The 19936-nt window shown below is 35.8% G+C and overlaps 1 protein-coding gene across 1 annotated transcript in view; it reads left to right on the forward strand.

The window, feature by feature from the left end:
- The window catches only part of Mbd5 (methyl-CpG binding domain protein 5), a 62650-nt gene that overhangs the window by 19949 nt on the left and 22765 nt on the right, over positions 1–19936 (forward strand). The window contains exons 5-7 of the mRNA XM_013030859.1: positions 9508–10533; positions 12123–12331; positions 16895–18088. Of these exons, the coding sequence (XP_012886313.1) occupies positions 9508–10533; positions 12123–12331; positions 16895–18088 (2429 nt within the window). The remainder of the gene's footprint in view (positions 1–9507; positions 10534–12122; positions 12332–16894; positions 18089–19936) is intronic.

Below are 19936 nucleotides of genomic sequence, written 5' to 3' on the forward strand. Positions count from 1 at the left end.
TATAGGAGTGAGTGCTTAGCACAGATACCCAGAGCAGGACTCCTAGTTGCACAGCTTCCTAGGGGATGTCTTTCACACTATAGTCTGATGAATATGGTCCCTGAATACAGCTTCGCCGATCATCCCCCAGAGACTGAACACCTAAAGCTGTGGTTTTTAACTTTTTTTTGTTTCTTCCCACAATAAGAAACTGACATTACAGTTTCACAGTAGTCATGAATTTTTAACACTGAAATATAAAAGTTTGATGAAACTGTACTTAGAAGATACAATGTACTTTGATATTTTCAATCCCATTCTATACTCCCCATTTATTCTAGTTCATTTTTTAGTAACAGATACTGTGAAATGACCTAGCACTTATGTATATAAGTTATCAGAAAGTTTCCATAAAATAATATCTAATCCTTGCAGTATTCTCTGTGCTTTTGTTTCTATTCTATTTCATTTATCAAAATAAATACAACTTGGAAATTGGTTCTGTACTACTTTAGAATAGTAATTGAGGTAATTGAACGTTTATTGAACATCTAATGGACTCTTAAGCATTGCAGGTACCACAGGGTACAATACATAGAAGGATGCAAAGTTGACAAAATTTATTAAAAACATTTTCTGCTCATTAAACAATAAGGTAAAACTTCAAATAGAGATACTGATGAAGCATTTAGCTGTCAAGCAAGAGTCTTATTTAACCCTTCTCAATTTATACCCCCTCAAAATAAATATTTTATGTGATAAAAGAGATGTTTGCTTTAGAATGGGTGAATTTGATCAAAGTACATTAAATGCCTTTGTAAAATCCCTTTGTACCATTATTTTTTAACTGTGAATTTTTCAGCATTTTTAAATTAATTCCAGCAAGTTGCAAAGCAATTTTATGTGTCAAGAAAGGAAACAGGCTGAAGGTGGAACTCAGTGAATAAGACCTTAGCTGGCATTCACAACACCCTGAGTTTGCTCAAATAAATAAATACAAAAAAAAGTTTATGACTTAACAGAGGCCTTATGATTGTGCTAACACTGACAAGACTGACCCTCATCGTCATAGCTACACATATACTATACTCTGGGATCTAAGTGGCATCTTTTCCACTTTCCTTCTCCCACTCATACTGAGTGCAGACAGCACTTGTGTGATCCTGCCATTGCTCTTTCCCCATCTTCTCTACCCTCTCCTACATGTTTTGGTTTGGAGTCGTCTTCTCCTTCCCTTATGAAAAAAACAAAGAATCAGTGTACTCTATGTCCTGCTATTGCCTTTGGAAGACTGCTAGGAATTTATATCAGAATTCAGAGAAAAAAAGAGGCTAACATGTTTCTATAAAACACATTACTGTGCTCTTTAGTAAAGCTCTTATTGGAAGACAGACCTCATAAAAGTTATCTTTCAATTTATTATTATTGTCACCATTAGAAATTAGTCTTAAATACAGATGAAATTTTTTATATCTGAATAAGATTATATTTTCTGTTCTCTGAAAGCATTTTTACTAAAGGTTACCATTGATCCTGTTGGCAATAAAAGTACACTTAGAAAACAAATTATAAAGGTCCTGTGGTGAAGGAATACCTTCTACAGTATTCACTGCTTAGGTTCTTGAATTTTATGGATAAAAATCAGTATTTGGTTTGTTGGTTGTAGGGCTGAACTGGGCTCAGAGTCCCTCAGCTCTTCAGCTCAAGGCTAGCACTCTAACACTTGAGCCACAGCGCCACTTCCAGCTTTTTCTGCTTATGTGGTGCTGAGGAATTGAACCAAGGGCCTCATGCATGCACAGCAAGCATTCTACCACTGTGCCACCTTCCCAGCCCCTAATACAGTAACTTTTACAGAGCACATTGACAAATAGGGAAAAGAAAACTAAATATAGGCAATTTCTATGTTAACTTTGTTTTAAAAACCAATTCTAAAAGTGAAGCAAATAAAACATCTCAAGAATTAGTAATATTAGGAATTAGGGAAGTATCCTTTAAATATCCATTTATAACTGCTATTTCTGTATGCCCACCCATGTGTATCCACACACATGCACATATGCAAATTATGAATGTGAACAGAATACTCTTGGTGTCTAGTCTGTTCCAAGGAAAAAGGCACCCATTTTTTTCTTCATCAGATTCAGCTCAACTACCTACATCTTCAGGGCTCACAGCTTGTGGTCTTGTACCAGCTTAGCTTATTGGGGAAGACTTTCCAGTCTTTGCTCCAACTGCCAGTAAAAAAAAAAAAAAAGTTGCTTATGGTATCTTTTGTAAAATGATCATTTTTCTAACTTCAATTTACTAACTTGTTCCAGAATATCAGCCAGCTTTTGATAATTTAACCACTAAATGTTTAATGCATTATTTACTTTATTAAAAAAAACTCATAACAACTGCCCTTGCCATTAGATTAAATACAAAACATCTTGGCTGAAAAACTAAACTAAATGAAACACTGCTTTAACATACAAAACATTTCCCACAGGCTTCAACAGAACATAAGGTTTTTATACAGAACTATAAAATATATTCTCCAGATAATGCCTATTTGAGGCTGAGTGGTTCAGAAAAAAAGCAATCTCTAAATTTCCCTCCATTTATAAAAATACACACTAATTTAGGTTCCTCCTTGAATAACTCCAAGAACTCAAAGTACTTTGGGGGCAGACCTCCTCTATGATTTAAATTCTTGACTCCTTGGGAGCCCTCTAAAGTAACTTGTCATCTTCTAGTCATCTCTTTTCTCATGTCTCTTGGCAGTGGACCAGTACACTGGAGAGTCCATTTTCACTTTCTCCATGTACACTACCACATGCATGGCATCCAATTATCTAATTTCTAGCAGTTTAAGTTGTATTATCTCAATAGATTTATTCAACCAACAAACACTTTGAATTCCAACTATGTCAAATGCTGTGTTAGGGCTTGGAAATACACAAGGAAATAAATGACTCCTACCTTTAATGGTTTAGAAGAATGCCTTCAATTTTTTTTTTTTTTACTGTCCATAACAGCAGGTTCAACCATGGTCAGAGATTCCTCACTTTTTCTTTGTTTTGGGGAAACACGACTCTTTGTTGTACTTCATCCACCTTATCTCCTTTTATTTTGAAAAATTATTGTGCTTCTATTTAGAAGCACTTTAAACTCCAGCTCTCAAATGCTAAATCAAATGTTACCACTTTGGTAGTTTTCTTTGACACCCTAGGCTTTATAATCGTCCCTGTGTTACATTTAGCTGTTATAACTTAGCATATTGCATTACAGTTAACAGGAGCTAATGTACAAAGAGACTTAAATTTTTCTAGTTATAATCATCTCAGTAAATATATACTTGGGAAAAGAAAAAGAATGACAAGATTTCTGTGTTGTTACTATAGGTAAACTGAATTCCTAAAGAGGAAAAACTAGGATTTTTTTTTACTTGTATCAGATTTCTACCCTTTTGTCCAGCCAGTATACCTAATTGTTGTCTTGAAAACTAAAGAAAATAATAAGTATGTCTTCAGCCACATGATCTTTATATTACTTGTACAAATGCTTATAATAACCACCTTTCTTGTTTGTAAGACACAAATGCACATTGAGATTCCCCAAGAATGCTTAGATAGAGGGCTTTTTAAATAATGTTAACCTCAAATGACAACTTACTTGTCAGGTGCAAATTAAAGATTAAAAAAAATAACCGCTAAGGAAAACTTTCATCTACAAAGCTTTGCCATATGTGTTTGTGTGTGTGTGTGTGTGTGTGTGTGTGTGTGAGAGAGAGAGAGAGAGAGAGAGAGTGTATGCACCCTAGAGTATTTTGAAAATGTGCTCTGCTTATGGTCAGAGAAATGATGATCTCTACATTTAAATATGTCATTATTATTTAGCAGGCAGAAAAAAATAGACAGTGATTGCTAGTAAATAAGACTTTTTACTGGCTCATTCTAAAAGATTGGATTCAAATACAAATAATGCACTAGACCTTGTATGGAAATAGCAGCAAAATTTAAGAAGCAATGAAATATTTAAGGTGTTGATTGTTTTCTGAAAAAATCTGAATTAATATTTAAAGAATTGTATACCATATGCCTACATCAGCATTTGGTATGTCCTCCTACCCTAATCTCTGTGAACATAGTCATTATTTCATGATAATATTTCATAAATATTTATATATTTTCAAAGAAGGTTGTTTTACCCTCATTCTTTAAATAAAATACTGAAAGATTTTCTTAGAGCCAACTATGACAGATGGGAAAAACTATAAATCTTTGCTAGAGAGATTTTTCAGAAAGATATGTTGTCCGTGCTTATTTGTACTTACCACTGTTACACAGCACTTCCACTAATGTCAGCACTCCTACCTGACTAGTAATAGCAGTAAAAATGATAAGAACTCCTTTATTTTTACACCTTACAAACTTTTTGCTTGTTTTCTATTCTCACAATAAGCATGTCAATGATCTAATTATTTTCTAAGAACACCTTGACACCTTGGTTTATTTTCCAAAACACACACACACACACACACACACACACACAAAAGCAAAACAAAACATAACTCTATGTTATCTGGGCCTGGTGATTCATGGATGAAGAAACTAAGGCAGAAAAATCACAAGTTTGAAAGCAGCAAAAGCAGTTAGACCTTGTCTCAAAATAAAATAAAAAGGACTGGAATATAGCTTAATGATACATTGCTTGACTAGTAAGTGATAAGGCCCTGGGTTCAATTCCCAGTTCCATAAACCCTAAAGAAAAAACAATGGCAGCAAAGTATATGTAGAAAGATGTACATTTCTGTTATATACAAAATAATGGAAAGTCAAAACAAATGTCAAATTTTCATCAAAATGGTTTGATAAATATGGTCAATTCATATACAACGCAGTTAAAAATTGAATTTTAAAGTGTGTATATCAAGAAGGGAAAAGTACTGTGCTATCAGGTGATGACAAGACCAGCATCATAGTGTTTTAGCACTGCAGTTAGTACTATGGAAACATTCCTGTATATTTGGGTGAGGCTTAATGCTACTTTGATCGAATTTAAGGTTTATTTTGATGGCACCAATTATTTCTGATCTTTGGTGACATTGGTAGTCATTTTAAACATTTATATCTGTTACTTTAAACACACATATTTAAAACATGTTTACATATGCTTGCATGCTTAAAATAAAATTATAGTTGAAAAGATACTTGCAAGGTATTTGTCAAACTCATGTATTACATGAAATAATGTACCACTTTTAAGGAGACTTCTTTTAAAAAGAAAATTAAGTTCTTCAATCAAATATGATTTTTACCTTCCCTCCCTCATCCACCCTTTGGACATCTGGATCACAGCATAGATTTCAAAGACTGCTATTTTCTGGACTGTCCCAAAGAGAGAACTTAATTTAGGTTAGGTAGGACCCACGTATTGGTTCATTTGAGGTTTGCTGGCTTTTTCTTTGTTTTTCTCCAGAAGATTCTATTGTGTAGCTTGAGTTAAGAAACACAGTACAATTATAAATAATAACAGAAATCTCACATATTTAAATATGAAATTCTCTGAATTTTTATTTGAAGCATAATACCTGCGAAAAGGATGCTATTTTAAAGGCTGATCTAATTTAAGGAATCCTAAGTACAAAGTATCTTTATTAGAATGACAGAAATTATTAATCGCTATTTTCTTCACTATTAAAAGAAATGACAAATAGAGTGTTGGTGAGAGATGAACACTGTCACACACTATAGAAATGTAAATAGAAGGTTTATTGATCTACTTCACTAAAAGGTAGCTTGAAAATAAATATTCAGAGCTTTCAAAATATAGAAACCTTTTGGTCCCAGGCAGTCCTTTTACAACAATTGCTCCTTAGAAAGTAATTGGGGAAAATAGCAAGATACATCAATAATATCATAATGCTACCTATAATAGTAAAAGATTGAAAAATGTTCATGATTATACTATGGCATAATAATGCATGATACTGTAAAATGATTGTATAGCTATATATGAGTTAACATGAATGATATTCACAGTGTATTCACAAATGAGAAAACTAAAATATCATTATAACATGATTCTACTTTATTCAAAATGTATGTGATAATATGATTATACATGTATATCTGGATATGTAAATACATCCAGAATGTTATATGCTAAAATATGAATAGTTACCATAATAACTGTCTTTTATTTTCTAGTTATGCTTTTATTCACATTCTAGATTTGAGGGAACTTTTGCTCATTAAAAGCAAGGTTAGAAATAGCAAAAAAAAAAGCATTTTAAATGAAAAATGTATGTTGAGAAAATGAAGCTTTGTTGCCTTATTAACATATAGTAATTATACAAAATAATGGGTTTCACTGTGGAGTGTAAAATGTTATTTTGGTCATTTCCTTCTCATCATCCTCTCCCATCCTGCTAGCTTCATTCCTCTTCACAAATAGTCCTCCAATGACTTTTATGACTTTTTAAAATCTAAATTTCAAATGAAAGAAAATGCTAAGTATTTGTCTTTCTGAAATTGATTTATTTTTTCTAAAATGGTCATTTCTAGCTCCAAAAAATTGATGGAACATGATCTCATTTCTTTCATGAGTAGAAATACTTCATTTTGTTTATATACCACATTCTTTTTATTCTTTTTTTCAACATTCTGTATATATACCATATTGTTTTTGTTCTTTTATTCAGTAATGGGCCTAGACTGATTTTATAATTTGGTTATTGTGAATAGAGCTTCAGTAAAAATAGGTGTGGCAGATGTCTCTATTGTATGCTGTCTGATTTATTCAAGTGCATATCCAGGAATGATATGACAGGAAGTTCTATTTTTAGTTTTGTGGAAAATCTCCATACAGGCTTCTATATAATTCTATAATTCTATATGGGCTTCTATAATTCTTCTGTAAATGACTGCACTATTCAACCAACATCTGCATTTCTACTAGCAATATATAAGGATTTCTTCCCTCCAAACATACTTGCAAGCATTTGTTGTTTGCTTTTTAAAATTTAATTTTAACTTAATGTACATTTGTAGTATGAGGAGGTTTTGCTGTTGTTTGCTTTCTTAATGATAGCCTTTGTAAATGGGTTACTGAATCACGGTAGTTTGTTTATTGTTTAGTGTCCATACTGAGGAAGTGAGGATTGAGCTCTCGGCCTTGTGTCTTGCTTGGCTTTTTTGCTCAAGAATGGTGCTTGAACACTTGACACACACTTCCACTTCTAACTTTTTGGTGGTTAATTGGAGATAAGAGTCTTGTGGATTTTTCTGCCTAGGCTGGCTTCCAACTAGGATCCTCAGATCTTAGCCTCCTGCATAGCTAGAATTACAGGGGTGAGCCAGCAGTAACTGGCTCAATGTAGCTTCATTTACATTTCTTTGATCCTGAAACCTGTTGAACTTTTTTTCATGTGTTTATTAGCCATTTGTAATTCTTTTAAGAACTGTGTGTTCAATGGATTTGTCCTTTTTTAACTGGATTATTTAGGGGTTTTCATTTTTTTGTTCTTTATATAATCTTTGATACTAATCCCTAGTCAAGTGAATAGTGACAAAAATATCCTCCTTTTTGAAGACTATCTCTTCACTTCTGTAAATTCTGTTCAGAAAATTTTTAATTTAATGCAATCCCATTTGTCGATTCTTGCACTTGTTTTCTGAGCTATGGACATCCTTTATCTTGAAGTGTTTCTTTCCCCCATTTTCCTCAAGTAGTTTCACAGTGTCAGGCCTTACACTGTTTTTTCAACTATCTTGAATTAATATTTGTGCAGGTTGAGAGATGGGAATATACTTCCAGTCTTTTACATATGGCTACTCATTTTTCCCAACATTGTATAAGTTGTCTTTTCTGCAATAGATATTTTTAGCATCTTTGTAAAAAAAAAATCAGGTGGCTGTAGTTGCTGGCATTTAGTTCTGGGGTCCTCTGTTCTGTTCCATTGGTCTACATTTCTGTTTTGGTGTCAGTACTGTGTTGCTTTGTTACTATGGCTCCAATATGATTTAAACTCAAACATTATGATGTCTGTAGTATGACTTTTTTCTAAGGATTGCCTTGGCTATGCTTTGGCTACTGTGCTTTTATATAATCGTTGGAGTAAGTTTTGCTCTATTTCTATGAAGAATTTCCTTGGAATTTTGATGGAGATTGCATTGAATCTATAGATTGTTTTCAGTCATATGTCCATTTTCACGATATTAATTCTGCAAAACCATGAATATACAAGGTCTCTTCATCTTGTCTTCAGTTTTTTTTTCAGTGTCTTATAATTTTCATTATAGGGGTCCTGTACCTTATTTTTCAGGTTTATTCTGAAATGGGTGTTTTAGACTATTGAATGGAATAATTTTCCTCATTTTACTCTCAGCGTGTTCATTATTGGTTTATTGGCAAACTAATGATTTTTTTAATTTTTTTGGTAACCTGCTAATTCACTGACAGTGTTTGTCAGACCTAAGAAGTTTATTGATGGAGCTATTGGGAACTTATAAGTATAGGGTTATATCATCTACAAATAGGGATAATTTGACATGTTGTTTTTCTATTTGTATTCCTTTTCTTTTCCTTGCCTTACTAGCTAGGAATTGAAGCAATATATTAAGTAAGAGGGGAGAGAATGGATAGCCTTGACTCATTTCTGATTTTAGAGGGACTGCTTTCGGGTTTTCGTGTAATATTAGCTACTGTTTTTTGTTGTTGTTTGGTTGGGTTTTTTTTTTATATAGTCATTGTGATGTTGAGATTTGATTCTTGTGTTTTGGGTGCTTCAGGACTTTCATCATTAAAAGAGGTGGATTGTTCTTAAAGGGTTTTTTTCCCTGTATCTGTTGAGATGATCATCTGAATTTTATATTTGATTCTATTCATATGTTGTATTGCATTCATTGATTTGAGTATGTTGGGTCATCTTTGCATCACTGGAATAAAATCAACTTGATAAGAGTGAATGGTCTTTTTAATGTGTGTTGGATCTGGTTTCTAAGTATTTTTATTTAAGATATTTAAATCCATGTTCATCAAGGAGAGTAGTTCATCATTTTCTTGTGTGTGTGTGTGTGTGTGTGTGTGTGTGTGTGTGTGTTTAGCCAGTTTAAAGATTAGGTAATAACTTGCTTAGTAAAATGAGTTGGTAGTGCTACTTTCCTTTCTAGGTTATGAAACATTTTGAAGAGGTATTAGTTCTCTAAAAGGCTGATAGAGTTCAGCAGTCTGTCGGTTTCTGGGCTTTTTTTTCCTGTTACTTTCATCTATCCAGTTGAATAATCTACAACAGATTCTCCCATCTTTACCTTGTTAGTTATGAAAAACAAACCATTTGATATTCAACAACAGCTATTTTTTAATGTACCAACCCTTCTCAATATGTTTATTTTCAAAGTATGTTAAATCCCATTATCATCTCTGGTACAATTAATCCATTTATAGTCAATGGATGTAACATGTAAGAAATAAATTAAACTATGTCTTAATGTCTATAATTTATAACTGGGTTTCTCCCTCTTCTTTTTTTTTAAATTTTAGGAAGTTCCGGCCCATCGTCCTCCATAGCCATAGCAGGCACCAACCATCCTGCCATTACAAAGACAACATCTGTTCTCCAAGATGGAGTCATAGTCACCACTGCAACTGGAAACCCACTGCCGAGTCAGCTGCCTCTTGGGAGTGATTTTCCTTTTGTTGGCCAGGAGCACGCACTTCATTTTCCATCCAACAGCACTTCAAACAACCATCTTCCACACCCCTTGAACCCCAGCCTCCTCAGTTCTCTACCTATCTCTTTGCCAGTGAATCAACAGCATCTCCTAAACCAGAATCTATTAAATATCCTCCAGCCTTCAGCAGGAGAAGGCAAGTCTGAGATCAACCTCCACCCTTTAGGTTTTCTCAACCCGAATGTAAACGCTGCTTTAGCTTTTCTCTCCGGTGACATGGATGGGCAGGTATTGCAGCCTGTTCACTTTCAACTTTTAGCAGCCCTGCTTCAGAACCAAGCCCAAGCAGCTGCCATGCTTCCCCTGCCATCTTTCAATCTGACCATCTCAGATCTTTTGCAACAACAAAATACCCCTTTACCCTCATTAACACAGATGACAGCCCCACCAGACCATTTGCCAAGCAATCAGTCAGACAACAGCAGAGCTGAGACCCTTTTAACCAACCCCCTGGGGAATCCTTTACCAAGCTTTACAAGCAGTGACACTACTTTTAATCCCCTGTTCCTCCCAGCTGTCACTGGGGCCTCAGGATTAATGGCCTTGAATCCCCAGCTGTTGGGAGGTGTCCTGAACTCGGCATCGGCCAACACCGCTAATCATCCAGAGGTTTCCATAGCAACCTCCTCCCAGGCAACCACTACCACAACCACTACATCATCAGCAGTGGCAGCACTGACTGTCTCAACACTTGGTGGGACAGCAGTGGTGTCAATGGCAGAAACATTGCTGAATATATCTAATAATGCTGGGAATCCACCTGGGCCAGCTAAACTCAACAGTAACTCTGTGGTGCCACAGCTACTTAACCCTCTACTGGGGACAAGTCTGCTTGGTAAGTTAAATTTTTTCACAATTTTTTTTAAAAAAGAAACGTTTTTCTAATTCTATTTTCTCCTTTTTAAAAACTCCATTTTGTCACACTATTTTTTTAAAAAAATGTTTTTGTTATGTCACAGCTTGCTTAAGGAACTAAAAAATAACACCACCCACACAAAACCATAGTTAAACAAACATGAAAATGACTTTTTCCTTTTTCCCCTGTTCTAGCAATACTAAATGCCATTTTAATCTGCTTTCTCTTATCTCCTAATTCTGATGCCACTTAAATCTAGCCTACCCCTCATCTTTTAAACCAAGTATTCTTTTCCAAAAAAAATAAATAAAGCACAGGTACATCTTTAAAATAACTTACATCTCACTTTTAGTTAGTGTGGCATCACAGGGTTAGTATGAGCAGCTGCACTGTGGATGGAAATAGTTTGAAGATGTATTTTCCAGGTGAATCCTAAATAAACAAAATTAAATACTTAACCAGAAAAGCAAGAAACAAGGCAAAAAAAATCACTCAAACCTAAAATCCATACACATTCAAGGACAAAGTCCCTCTGCCTGCTGCTAGATATCCTCAATCAGAATTAATTTTTCAGACCTCTGTACCTTTAAAAAAAGTCATTTATATGCATTATTCTATCACAAAAAATGTTAGAATATAACGTCAAGTACATTAGCTGATGCGGTATAAGCTAGAATATAATGTTTAGAGATGCTATCCATAAAAAAAGACTGGAAATTGAAATAAATGTTCATGATGCTTTTCAAGGGCATCTTCAATATGTAAACTCTTTTACTTATTTATGTTCCTACATTTATGGATACCTTTATAGTATGCCACAATTAGTTTTGTCTTGTTTGGAACTCATTTTAGTAAAATAACCTTTAAAAACTACAGATTTATATATCTCAAGTTATAAGACAATCTCTATTGTCTTCAAAGTAAGTACTGTTATAGTTAAAATAATTTCAGTAATTTCCCATTTTGAATTTTACATACAAATTATTTATTAATGCTATTCACTAATGTTATTAAATTAATGTTTTAATGACTATGTCAATGAATTCCTTGATATTATTAGTTGTTTTTAAATTTTAATTTTAGATGACCAACCTTTTACTCCCGAACAAAATATACATTTCTAAACTAAATTTGTAATTTCACTTGGTGGTATTTATTCATTATTGTGTTTTAACAATGAAATTCTATAAATAAGACTTGAGAAATACATATAATTGATAAAACATTTTAGGACAAATCTCAATTTTCCACATTGACCTTCTAATAAAAATATGCTAATAAAAAATTAATGCAAGGAATCCTATGTTACTGAACCTTAATGCATAAGATTCAACTAATGAGCAACTAAGGTTGCTAATGCATAAGGTTCAACTAATAGAGCAAAATCTCAGTAACTTAAAAGCTAATTAGGTGAGATAAAACTAATAAAGGTACTCTTTCCTTACTACTTACTACTTTGACAAAGAAAGAAATTGCCCATTAAAGTTTAGCTGTTAGCTTTTGTTTCAGGTAGGCATAGAATCATGGAAGAATCGCATTGACATGCTTTTATGTTTTTCAAACTATAGGTGATATGTCATCGATAAACAATACTTTGAATAACCATCAGCTGAGTCATCTACAGTCACTGTTAAACAACAATCCGATGTTTCCTCCAAGTCAGCAACAGCAGCAACTTCTCCAGGGCTACCAGAGTCTTCAAGCCTTCCAAGGACAGTCTGCAATCCCCTGCCCGGCTAACAATAATCCTATGGCTTGTCTGTTTCAGAACTTTCAGGTACTCTCCTTCTGTAGGTGACTTTAGTAGCAAATAATGTCTCGGTTTATTTAAAAATGTAAATGAGGGAAAGGGGTGATGAATATAGGTTATATGGTTTTTTATCTCTATGCACCACTATTTTTCCATAATACTGGGTATTATTAAACATCCTTCTTTCAAGTGAAGTTACTTTTATTTTGTCAGAAACAGTGATCGCTTGCAGCTGTAAGAGCTAGTGTTAGCCTCTGGAACCCTTTTGTGTTTCACATGGATCTTATGATTAAGACCCACTAAACCCTCTTCAGCGCCATCCTCCCCCGCCCTCCCTGGCTTAGCCTCATGGTCTTCTCTTAGTTCCACAAAGTGAATGAATTTCTGATATATTACAGAGTGAGATGAAAGGGGAACATTAAATAAAGATAAGGAGAAAATATAGAAGATTTTAAATATATATGTACCCTCTTTTTGATACAGAGACTTACTATGTAGCCCAGACTGGCTTTAATTTTGTATTTCTCTTGCCCTGGCCTACTGTGTTCTGAAATTACTAGAGAGAGAGATCTAGATCTATAGTGGGTAGTGAAACAAACCAAGAAGTGAATAGTAAAACAAGTAGCAGGCATAAAAATTTTAATCTCTGTAACTTTCAAAGGTTTTCTGTTTGGGTGATGGTGATACTTGGGGATTGAATTTAGAGCCTTGCACTTGTTTGGCAAATACTGTGTGCCCCAGTCCTTTTTCTTTTTTTTAGATAGAGTCTTTTGCTACCTTTCCCCTAGCTGACTTCACTGATCCTCCTATCTCTGCTTCCCAAGTAGCTGGGATTATAGACAGGTACTACCATGCCTGGTTGATCAAAAATATTATAAATGAAGTTAAAGTACCAACTAGCAGAAAATACTTTCTATAAAAGTACATGTAAATAATTGACCCTATACTAGAAAAAGACCACCTGTAAACCAAGGAGGAAAAGGTAATTGATTAGTAACCCAAGCAATGCAAGGAACCAGATAATTTATAGAAAAATGAAAGAAAATATTTTTAAACCATAAGAAGAGTCAGTTATACAGATAACAGCCCCATGTACATCACATTGATGACATCCATTGCTTTCAACGGCATGAGGAAATAAATTCTCACAAATTGTTGTTGAACCAGCATTGAGCTTCATACCTAGTATAATTCAGTGCATTTGGATGATTATTTGGAAGTATATAAAGTTTTTTTAAGTATTTGTATTCTTTGGCCGGCAGTTCAGCTTTGTGTTTCTATATAAAAGAAGTTGTCAGATGTGAGCCAAAGAGCACATACCGAAATTGTTCATTACAACATGGGTTGTGATGTCATAAACTCTGATCCCTGTCTATCAATAGGGGTATAGTGATATGTTATGGTACATCTGTTTTTCTAATAGTTTTATGGGGGGGTTGTAGATACGCTGTTTTTGTTTTTTGACAGATTGTGGTTCCAACTCAGGACTTTGTTCTTGCTAGAGTTGCTCTCTACCACCCAAGCCACTCCCCAGCCCTCTTGGATTTCATTATTTTTCAGATAAGTTATGAGTTTTTGCCCAGGCTGATCTTGGTTGCAATCCTTCTATGTACATTTCCCACATAATTGGAACCACAGTCACATGCTATGATACCTGACTTATTTGTTATGATGAGGGCTTGCCAATTTTCTACCCAGGTTGTCTTTAAACTTCAGTCCTCCCAATCCTCACCTTTTAAGTACCTAGAATTATAGGTATCAGCCACCATGCCCAGTCCTACTTAATAATTTAAAAGATTACATAGACATAGAAAGATCTTTAGTATGATACCACTGTAGTACTTTACTTCTAGAACAGAATTACACTTTAATTCCATGGAATTAGAGTAGATTAGGAAAGAAGACAAACTAGACATTCACCTACATACTTTAATAGATTACAATGTCTTTAGTAGCCAAGGATTTGGCTCAAGTGATAGAGTGTCTACCTAGCAAGCATGAAGCCCTCAGTTCAAACCCCAGCACTATCAAGGTGGGGAGGGGGGAATACCCTCATGATGCTCTCCAGTACTGGTTACTTCTAAGACAGGAAATAAGATCAAATTTGAATGGGAAAATGGATTTGGGGAGGGATTGAGAGGAAAACGCTTTTTTTATCATTTTGAACTTAATATATATGTAATTTAAAAAATTCAGAAAGGAAGATAAACCCAAGTATTTACCAAGAAAACAAGATAGGGCTTGAAGATAATCCATTGGGCTTAGCCATTCAGCCAGGGGTTGTGACTGTGGTGGTAGATTCATTCTGGATGGAGCTTTCAGAGCAGCAGTCAGACTGCAGGGATGGCCTGGTGAATGAACGTTACGAACGAAACTAAGAACAGAAGACAAATAGGGCAGTGCTCCTAGGGACAAGTTAGATTGAACATGAACACACTTTTTTTTTTTGTCGGTCATGGGGCTTGAACTCTGGGCCTGGGCACGCTGTCCCTCAACTCTTCAGCTCAAGGCTAGTGCTCTACCACTTGAGCCACAGAGCCACTTCCCACTCTTTCTGTTTATGTGGTGCTAAAGAATCGAACACAGAGCCTCATGCATGTGAGGCAAGCGCTCTACCACTGAGCCACCTGCCCAGCCCCTTGAATACATTTTTAAAAACATAGATTCCGTGCACACAATCATATGTTAAAAAGAAGAACCCAAAAAGTGAGAGGGGCAACACAAGTAAGACAAGGAAAAACAGAGGAGCTAGGATCTCAGGAGAACTGGTGAATGGAGAGTTCACTCACCAAGAACATAGGAGTACTTACTCCAGGAAGCAGGAGCCTCTTACCATACACTTAGGCATCATTATAGAGCATGTCCACTTTAAGGAAGCAAAGAATACTGGAGTCCAAGAAATCATGAGAATTTTTAGCTGTAATTCCATTTTCTCTATTAAATAAGGTTACTGACCAAGATCAGTAGTTACAGTAGATGGTAGAAGAAGTAGAAGACGATTTGAATAACTGGAAAATGAGACTCCTAGATCTCACTACATCACAGAACTAGAGGATAAACAAAGGCCCTCAGTGCAGGTGGGAAGCCATGGGTTCCTATCAAGATACACCTTTACTGCAAGACACATAGTTGAAATGATCCAAGTTTGGGATTTTTATCCCTTACATGTAGACAAGGGGGTAATACAATAAAGTGGTTTATATGCTGTCTAATAGCAAGTTCTGGTTCAGTGGGAAGAATATTGAAGCAGGAAGGGAAGGATTTTTTGGAGAGGGTCATTTGGAGTAGCAAGAGGGGGGGAGAGGGAGGGAGAAAGAAAGGGAGGAGAGAGAGAGGAAGAGAGAGAGAGAGAGAGAATGAATGTGCAGCTTCATCTTGGAGCCTGGGCACTGTACCTGAGCTTTTTTCCCCTCAAGGCTAACACTCTACCACTTGGCCACAGCCTACTTCTGGTTTTTTTGTGGTTAATTGTAGTATCATGAACTTTTCTGCCCTGGCTGGCTTGGACCAACATCCTCGGATCTCTATCTCCTGAGCAGCTACGATGACAGGTTTGAGCCACTGTCATCCAGTTTTGGAGCAGTAATTCTTAAATGAGTGTTAATGAAATTAGAAAAAGCTCAAGGATTTTTCAGGCGTGCACTCATCCTTCCTGTACTGAAATTTTATATGCTTGCTCCCCTCACCTCTTTGCAGCTGAGAATCACTTTTATAGTTAAGCCCTGCCATCGTGGACAGTGTGAGACTGTCCCTCAGCCAATGCCCAGATAAGGCTGAGGGGAAGATGTTACTACCCCAGCTGAAGACTTCAAAAATTTAGTCTCAAATCAAAATACTTCATTTTAAAAAGTGTTAATTTTTTCCAAGTAATGGGGTTTGAACTCAGAGCCTAGTGCTTGTTCAGCTTGTTTGGCTGTCAGATCATTTAAACCAAGCCTCCTCCCTGGCTTTTTGCTGGTTATTTTAGAGATGTAGTCTCATGGATTTTTCTGCCTGAGTTGGCTATGAACTGTAATCCTTTAGATCTCAGCCTCCTGAGTAGCTAGGATTACAGGCGTGAGTCCTTACCACTTGACTTACTTGGCTCATTTTTATCTCATATTACATTTCACTTAGTTAAGTGAAAACACCAGTATGTTAGAAATCATTTTTCAATACTTACTTCCTCTGATTTGCTTATCTATGCCTTGAATCTTACATTGCAAAGGCCTTTAAGTAAGTAGAGTCATCACCTGAAGGCTCCTGTGTTCAACCGCCTCAAATTTCATTTCTCTAGAGAATGTTTAGCAGTGATAAAATGAAAGTCTACTGCATTATTTCAACCAAAGAAACAATATCCAGATACTACTAAGGTGTATATTACTAAGACATAAGCTTTTCTATGCAGAGTACTTTTCTTTTCTTTTTGAATCTTGCTCTTTATCTTCCTTTCTTGTTAGACATTTGCCTTTTGGTAAATCTTAAAATTATGGTCTTTCTCTTTGAGGCTTTTAATGTTTTTCCCCTCTCTCCTTCTCCCTCTCTTCTCCTCTCCCTTCCCCCCTTTCTCTTCCTCTCTCCCTTTCTCTGCTTTCTTTCTATTTCTTCAAGGTGAGAATGCAAGAAGACACAGCTCTCCTAAACAAAAGAATAAGCACTCAGCCAGGGCTCACATCAATTCCTGAGAATCCACATACAACACTCCCACCTTTCCAAGATAGTCCCTGTGAGTTGCAACCAAGGATTGACCCATCTCTTAGTCAGCAGGTGAAGGATGGCCAAAATGATGCCTCTGTGGATGCCATTTACAAAGCCGTTGTCGACGCAGCCAGCAAAGGGATGCAGGTTGTCATCACCACGGCGGTCAACAGTACAACTCAGATCAGCCCTATTCCAGCCCTGAGTGCCATGAGTGCCTTCACTGCCTCAATTGGTGATCCATTAAATCTCTCCAGTGCTGTCAGTGCGGTCATTCATGGACGAAACGTGGGAGGCATTGATCACGATGGCAGGCTGAGGAATGCAAGAGGGGCTCGGCTACCCAGGAATGTAGACCATGGTAAAAACTCCAATGAAGGAGACGGGTTTGAGTATTTCAAGTCAGCAAGTTGCCACACATCCAAAAAACAGTGGGATGGGGAGCAAAGCCCCAGAGGGGAGAGAAACAGATGGAAGTATGAGGAATTCTTAGATCATCCAGGCCATATCCACAGCAGTTCTTGTCACGAAAGGCCCAACAATGTCTCTACACTGCCATTTCTGCCTGGGGAACAGCATCCAATACTGTTACCACCACGAAACTGTCAAGGAGAAAAAATTCTGGAGGAAAATTTCAGGTATAATAACTACAAAAGAACTATGATGAGTTTTAAGGAGAGACTAGAGAACACTGTGGAACGATGTGCACATATTAATGGAAACAGACCTCGACAGAGTCGGGGATTTGGGGAGCTGCTAAGCACTGCAAAGCAAGACCTGGTCCTAGAGGAGCAATCTCCAGGTTCCTCGAATAGTTTGGAGAATTCTCTGGTCAAAGACTACATCCATTACAATGGAGACTTTAATGCCAAAAGCATGAATGGGTGTGTGCCTAGCCCGTCGGATGCTAAAAGCATTAGTAGTGAAGATGACCTAAGGAATCCGGACTCCCCCTCTTCAAATGAGTTGATACATTATAGACCAAGGACGTTCAACGTTGGCGACTTGGTCTGGGGCCAATTCAAAGGACTGACTTCCTGGCCTGGAAAATTAGTAAGAGAAGACGACGTTCACAGTTCATGTCAACAAAGCCCCGAGGAAGGGAAGGTATACCAATCTTTATCCATTGTCAAATACTAACCTTTGTTCAGATATCAATTATTGTTTTTTGTTATCATCACTTTGGATTCTTTGGATTTGCATTTAAGATTCTTCATGACTCATTGAGGTCTCACAAGCTTCTGGAGCATAAAATGAAGAGGGGATGGTTATAGTCACCAAAATGTCATATGGACAAGGGGTGAGTTATGAAGCATTTATAGATCCCACTAGATTCAGGGTGGCTCTAACCCAAGGACTGGATTTTCTGAATTTTGTCAACTCTGCCTTCCTTCTCTGCAGGTACCTAATTCTTCATTCTATAAACAGAGAAGGAAGGTGAGAGTCTGGCTGGGGAAAAATATGGTAGCCAGTGGAGGTACAGGAATGTGTCAGGAATAGGAGACCTCCCAGTGACTGGAAGTGCTGAGGGACAGCTCTCCTCCATGCACTACACACTACATTCATTTCTGGATGCCTAAGATAACATCTGAGTTCAGAATGGGCTTTCTCCTTTCAGGAAACGTTCTGGGCCTTATAACATATAGAAAAGTGTAATCCCATAGTCTGGTTCTACTTAACACAATCTGATCATATCAATTAAATGAAAACTTCTCCAGGAAACTACCATTCAATTTAGAAGAAATTAGTAGGGCTTTACTTATCTCTCCACCCCCTCACCCCCAATACAAATGGTATAATTGGCTCACAGGCAAGAAATATACAAATGTTTAAAGCAGATAGAAAAATTTATGTTTGAGCAGAAGGAAATGATGTTCTCCTTATATGATAGAGAAATGTAAATTTTCATCCTGTTAGATAGTAAAACTTAGTCTTAGGAAGAAAAATATGTATGTATGTATATATATATATATATATATATATGTTTCTTAAAGAGAACATTCTATAACACTGCTTCAGCTCTGTCCAAACTTTGGTTGGCATTTAGGTTTAATAACAGGAAACCAAAAGCATTTTTCCAGCACAATAAAAGAATTGTCTTTGTTCGAAAGACAAGGAAGTCTTTAAACCCTTGCTTCCAATGCTCAATATATACTTGTCAGGGACACTCTGGGCATACTGTTTCTACATTTGATAAGAAAATGAATTCCATACTCCTATTCACAAAGTACTTTATTCTCTATACTCAAACCAGAAAACATTTTTTAGGTTGATAAATGTGAATATTTTTGACAGCTTATTCAAAAATAATTAGAAGCAGAAAAAGTGAGCTTTTGTAACATAAATGGACCTGCTACAAATACAAGATATAGACTGAAATGTCTTACAACTTCTATGCAAATGAACCAAGTCATTTTCATGTGCCATTAAAAACAAACAAAAAACCCACCTTAACTAAAGATTATGGCCCCCTTTTTCCTTGAAAATAGTCTTCCAATACTAAATGTGCTTTTAACCCATTTATATTTCACACACATGCACTTTAACACATTTATCATTAAAAAATGACTGAATCTTCTTATTTAGGTGTACTCATGAAGTTGAGTTGTCCAGTTAGACTTTCTTATAAAAAATTCTAACAGTCTAAAAGCATTTATTTTGCTTTACTCAAATAAGCAGCTACTTCCTATTCACTATAAAGTCACAGTACTATAAAAATTCAAATTCTTATTCCTTATTTTAGACAATAGCTGAATTCCTACCACAAAGCATGAAACTAACTGCTTCTGAAAATTCAACTTCTTCTCCTTTCATAGTCTAGTATTATGATTTTTGCATTCTCAAATTAAGAGGTTGATATTAAGATACAAAAAAGTATTCTTAGAAAATAAATGAAATATAATTTAAAACATATATTTTGAAGTAGAAACTGAAAATGTGATACAAATTGGTGAT

Source organism: Dipodomys ordii, unplaced genomic scaffold (assembly GCF_000151885.1).
Source record: "Dipodomys ordii isolate 6190 unplaced genomic scaffold, Dord_2.0 Scaffold5, whole genome shotgun sequence".
NCBI lineage: Eukaryota > Metazoa > Chordata > Mammalia > Rodentia > Heteromyidae > Dipodomys > Dipodomys ordii.